This window comes from Pithys albifrons, chromosome 3, assembly GCF_047495875.1.
Source record: "Pithys albifrons albifrons isolate INPA30051 chromosome 3, PitAlb_v1, whole genome shotgun sequence".
Classification (NCBI taxonomy): domain Eukaryota; kingdom Metazoa; phylum Chordata; class Aves; order Passeriformes; family Thamnophilidae; genus Pithys; species Pithys albifrons.
This window is the reverse complement of record NC_092460.1, coordinates 79,820,474-79,826,473: the sequence shown is the minus strand read 5'-3', so window position 1 is coordinate 79,826,473 and position 6,000 is coordinate 79,820,474. Positions and strand designations below refer to the sequence as shown.

The 6,000-nt window shown below is 47.0% G+C and overlaps 1 protein-coding gene across 1 annotated transcript in view; it reads left to right on the top strand.

Moving 5' to 3' along the window:
• The first annotated feature begins 5,360 nt into the window (after positions 1–5,360).
• Positions 5,361–6,000, top strand: part of WASL (WASP like actin nucleation promoting factor) — a 49,749-nt gene continuing 49,109 nt past the window's right edge. The window contains exon 1 of the mRNA XM_071552514.1: positions 5,361–5,907. Coding sequence (XP_071408615.1) covers positions 5,797–5,907 — 111 coding nt within the window. The 5' untranslated portion in view covers positions 5,361–5,796. The remainder of the gene's footprint in view (positions 5,908–6,000) is intronic.

Genomic DNA, 6,000 nt, shown 5'->3' with positions numbered 1-6,000 from the left:
GAAGCCCCAGGTCTAGACCCAAGTCTGACCTTTGATGGGATGGATCTCAGCCTTAGCTTCCTGTAGGGCAGCAGCAGCAGCAGAGCAGGACTGGCAGGGCACGGCCAGCCCTGACACACCACATGGCTGCAGTAAGGATCTGGTAGTGTGAGCCCCAGAGCAACCTCAACAAGAATCCAGGTGGGGTTCATGCTTATTCCTTAGGGATGTTCTATACCAGAGAGAGAATTAAAAAAGAGAAAAAGGAAAAAGAAAATAAAAAAGGAAATAAGAATTATTAAGTCAACCATCAGGATCCAAATTGCAAGTGTTGTGAGTTGCATTACATATTTGCCAGCTGCTAACTGACCTATTGGAAGTAAACTACCAACCTCTCACCAGATTTTAGAGGGCAAGTGCATACTTTGTACTTAGCACTTAGAGCAAAAAAATGGTGGATTTCGAATGCACTTGCCTGTGCTCCCCTCTGCTCAGCAATGACGAGGCTTCCTGGTCATGCTGATCAGGGTGGGAGGTCAGTCACGCTGCAAACAAGAACTGACGTTTCAAAGCCAGAGCACGATTGCTGTTGTTAAGGAAATGTGCTCTAACAACGGATCTGCAGATCGCAATAAGGAAAGAACATCTTTTTCTTTTTTTTTTTTTTAACTGGCGAGATTCTTGAGCTCCATGGTGGATGACTAATGGCCAAAGGGGGATTTCATTACATTGAATTCAAAAACTGTCAGGCAACTTACAGGAAAGAATAAATGTTCCTTTTAATAAAGGAAAAATAAATGGAGATTAAATTATTTACCCCACTCATGTTTACTGTTCAGTATAAAACTCAAGTGATACCTCTGCTGAGGTATAAACCAGGCGAAGAGTAAAAAGAGTGTTTCAACAAAACCAGCGCCACACAATTTTGAAGATGAGCTCTGATGCAAGGTTAGATGCTAGCTGGGCTGGGGAAAGAAAAATGTTTTCTTCTAATTTGCAAAGCAGCTACAGAACTGTTCCACAGTTGCTGTAGGCAATAATCAATAAATAAGTATAAGAGGAGAGAGAGGATGCCTCAAATTCCACTATGTTGTTTGCTCGATCTTCCCCAGTCTTGAAAAGGAGATTTATAATAGTCTGGTGCTTCAGACCACAAACAAATTGCTGAGGAGCTCTTGAAAAACCTAGATTTCCACATAACTGGTACATCCAAAGCAAAATCAATGTTATCCTTTGATGAGCAAAATGGAAGGCCAGAAATTACTTTTCTTCAAGTGAACTGTGAAAAACAAGGACTAGAAAAGATACTGCAAAGAGAAAAACATAATAATGGGCACTACAGGGAAAGAAAATTCCATCTGCCACCCTAGACAGCATTCGTGAAAGAAATGAAAAAACTTATTGTCCCACAGCACTGGGTCTCAGGCTTCAGCCTGCTTACTCCCCCAGCAGGGACGCTCTGCTGCATGGCCTGCCCACCAAAGGAGGGGATTCTTTCTACTGATACTACACTTCCACATCCATATGGGATCAGTAGCATCTTTATTGACCAGTTAAAGTAAAACTTGTCCTCTGTTGCAACTTTTGTTGCCAATTCATGTCCTTCTGTAATTGAAAGATACAGCATACAAATTCAATATAGAGAAATAAAAAAACCCACTACAGGCTTCAGATCCTCTTTTTTCCAGACTATTACTCTCCTGAAACAGATAATGTAAAATCTCTGCGAAAGGAAATGGAGTGACTGAAACTGAAATGAGCCATAAATGAGCCATAACTTAATAGATGATCCAGAATGGACTGGGATTCCTAAACTTTTAAAGGTTCAGTACACAGAGAGTAAAAGCGAATGAGCCTTCTATCAGTAAAATAACTAATAGGTCATTTAACATCAATCCAGTAACAATGCATACTCAGTCCTCTTTGATGAGGTCTCTGTTGAGAAAAACAATGTTCTTTACTCAAAAAAGATAACTTGTGTCTTCACTGCTCCAAACCCACTTCCAACCACAAAGACAGTTCCTCTTTCTCAATTACCACATGGTTTTGCAGTGAGTGGGCTGGTGTTTCCTACAGTCCCAACCAAAAATTGTATTGAGGGAAGGCAGCCCTTCCTCCCTTCTGTTCACTCCCGGGTTGCCCTGTTGACATATCCCTCCCATGCGGTAACAGTAATGACACACTCCCACTCCTGAACTCTCCCAGCCAGGCTGATGTGGTCACTACAGTGAGCTCTGCACTTGTCCCAGACAGTTCCACTTGCCACTGAGAAGAACATGAGACGGAAGAGACAGTTTGAATTTTTTTTTTCTTATGGAGAGGTGCATTTTCCATTACACCTGCTTGTTCTTTGGTGTAATCAACTGTCTCTTCGTCTTAAGGATAATAAGAAAACTAAACTGTGACCTAAATTCAGGACTTGGACAAGATCAAGATTATGGAAATGCAGTGACACTACTAAAAAATATAATAAACCCTTGTACAACTTCTTCTTTCATGTATGTAATTTAGCCTTTAATGAAACCTTCAAGGTATGATTCATAGCTCTAGAAAATTGAACTTTAAGTGGAAAGTCTTCCTCACCTTTTTACTCCATTTTTGATTGCTGAACATTACTTCTGAAATTGTGTGAATATTTAAACTGTGAAACTAAAAGGGTGAACAATTACTGTAGAGGTTCACATTTAAAGACAAAATTCAATTTTATGTCAAAGGTAAGTCTGACAAGGATAATAAAATCTGTTTATTAAATAGGTATTTACAATACAGATCTTTAAAATCATGACACTTGCTTATATTAATACATATTATGCAATTTCCAATGTACTTCAGTACCATGAGCTGGTATCCTGAAATGAAAAAAAATTTGAAAGGGCAGCTTCCCATGAAGCTCACAGACATCAGCAAAGGGTAACACAGCTTGAACCCTAAAGATGACAGTGAGAAATTCAGAGGACAGCCTCAAATAAATAACAGCAACTTCCCTAAGGCTGCAAGAACACAGGCAATTCTACCTGGTGGCTTTCCTTGACAGAACTTTGCTTGAAATTTGATGTTTTATGCAGAAATATTGGCTTTTTGCTGATATTACTATAAACATAAATATCAAAGGCAAAACCCTCTTTTTTAGTGGATTCCTTGGACATAACACCAGATACTGGTTATTTCCACTTCCTTTCAGGACTGCATGCTTAGCCACAATAAAACAGAAACACCTTTTGCATATTTAATGAAACATAGGATCTGAAAATAGACCTCTTTTCTTCCTTTTCCTGCATACCCCTATTGAAAAAGCAAACAAAATCCTAACAATAGAGCCTGAAGGTTACAGGGCCCTTACCAACAGTTACCAGCCAGCTGGTCTGAAAAGAACAGTATGAAGTAAAATGTATCACCCATCACACACGTAACTCTCTTTGAATGCCAAGATCCATACAAGAACAGCAAAAGCTAGCAGAAATGAGGAAAAAAATCAAGAAATGCAAGTGGTTAGAAGCTGAGGACAGTACCAACACATATCCAACAAAAGTATAATATATTTTTAGATATTTATACAGCAATGACACAAAGGTGTACAGATTACCCCACAATGGCTTTGGCTATACAATAATTGTTTAATTTATGAAGTAAAAAAACCAAAGAACCCCCCTACAAAAGAGCAAAGAAAAAAACAAAGGCCTCCCCAAAATCCCACAAAATACCAAGTGTCTTGTATTTTCATTTGTTTTCCTATGCATTCACAACTATCAAAATGCTGCCAATATTCTATAGCTACAATATTTCACATTCCACTAAAATATGCACATACTTATACAAGAAAGTGTGTAAAACTAAAGAACCTAGGATTGCTGAGAAGCACTTTGAAATCACTGGTTCCTACTAGTTGTGCTTCACAATAAGACCCCAAGTCCTTTCTGCAAGACCTGTAGTCTGAGGAGCCCTGTACATGCATTCATTTCAAATTTCTTTTATGTTGTAAGATCAGGATTTTCAGGCCTATTCTCCCTTTCCTTACACTTTTGGACAGTTACAGGTTCTTAAGTACAGGCAAAAGGTCCTGTAAGTAGAGTAGAATGGGCTGCCATCTGTTCCCACCTGATCTTTTGAAGATATGAAGTCAGTATAGCTTTGTATAGACTTGTGTCCCCAAAGTTTTTCTCCTGTGCTTGTTCAGTTCTTCCTACGTATGGCCAAACTTCACGAACGAAGATTTGGGAAGGGCCCTCCCCACGTGAGGGTGTGTCCTTCGAGCCTGAGCAGTGGATTTTTTAGGTGAGGCACAGCGTGCACAGAACTGGCCCCACCGTTTCAGGCCTGAGGTCCATCTGCCATGGCCGAGCAAGCTTGAACAGTGACAGTGAAATCCTCAGGACTGTCTACAGCGCCCGGTACTAACCGGGGCTGACCCTGCTGAGCATCCGAGATCTGACGGGATGGGATGGCAGGGAGGCATTTAGCTGCCCGGTACGGTCTCCACTGAGACTCGAACTCATGACCTTGTGATCCAGATTCCGGAGTGCTTACCATTACACCACAGGACCGCCCCCTCTTCCTACAATATAAAGTAAATTGCGATGAGGGCATTGCTTTAGCACCTTCCAGGTGGACAATTAATTTATCAGATGATGAGAAGCCAACATATTCACATAAAACCACAGAAAACTAGCAAGGTGCTCACTTTGATATCAGGTTTTCTTTCACCTTTGCATGTAGGAAATGTGAACATTTCTTCTGTGCAGCTGAAAGCCACGTTGGGCATAAGGCAGCTGTACTCTGGATCTTTTGGCTTTGAAAGGTCTTCTTACTCCATTCCCTAATCGCTAAGCAGGGGTAAGAGAACTCTGGCTGACAAAGGTTGCCGATTGTATGCGTGATTTCTCCTCAGCAGCTGATCCCCAGAGAGCCCGAGTGCCCACCTTGCTGCGGCTGTTCCCCCGCACACTGTGCCAGGCAGTGTAAGGGGCGGGTGGTGACACGCCCGGCTGGGCGACCTGCGCCGCCGCCCACGGGAACAGCGAGAAAAGATTTTTGAGTTACAAATTACACGGGGCTCCGCTGACAGCTGAAGGGCTTCCAGCACACGCTCGTCCCGCACCCCGCGGGATGTTCACGCTCTGTGGGGCCCTTTGGGCGCGGTGTCCCCCGCGCTGCCCCCGCACCGCCCGCAGAGCCCCGGCCGTTCCCACGGCCCCCGACAGCGGATCCCATCCTGGACAGGCGGCGGCGTCCGCTCCTCTTCTTTTTCTTCTTTTTCCTCCTCCTTCTCTTCGTCTGTTCTCCTCCCTGACCCTGCTCGCTCCCGCCCTGACCCGCCCGGCCCGGCAGGTTCCGAGGGGGCGGGAGCAGAGGGCGACACCCCGCTCTGTCCCCCCCGCTCGGCGCTTGGTCGCGGCGGCCGCGCTCGCGGCGCTCCCCCCTGGTTGCGGCGCGCTGTGGTCTCGCCCGCCCCCGCTGCCATGTTGGATCGCGCGGCCGCCGGGGCCGGGCTGGAGTTGGAAGTTTAGGGGCGGGAGCGGTCGGGATCGGGATCGTGATCGGGATCGGCCCCGGGATCGGCCCTGGCGCGGAGCGGCTCCGGCGCAGCTGCAGCGCTCCCGACCCCCCGGCACACCCTCCCCGCAGGCCAGCAGCCGGCTGAGGCTCCGCCGCCCCTCTCTGCCTCCCTCCTTCCCCGACCCCTTGCGGGAGGCTCCGCGATGCGGCTGCTGTGAGGCCGCGGCGGCCGGCGGCGGAGGACGAGGAGGAGGAGGAGGAGGAAGGGGCCGCGGGCGCCATCGGTCGCAGGGTGGCGAGGGCAGCGCCGGGCCGGCCCCGGCCATGAGCGGCGCCCCGCAGCAGCCCGCACGGCGGGTCACCAACGTGGGCTCGCTGCTGCTCACCCCGCAGGAGAACGAGAGCCTCTTCGGCTTCCTCGGCAAGAAATGCGTGGTGAGTGCCGGCCCGCGGCCAGCGGGGCGAGGGCAGCGCGGCGCGCCGAGCCGTCACCAGCCGGGTCGGCGGGCCGGGGCCCGGGGCGGGCGG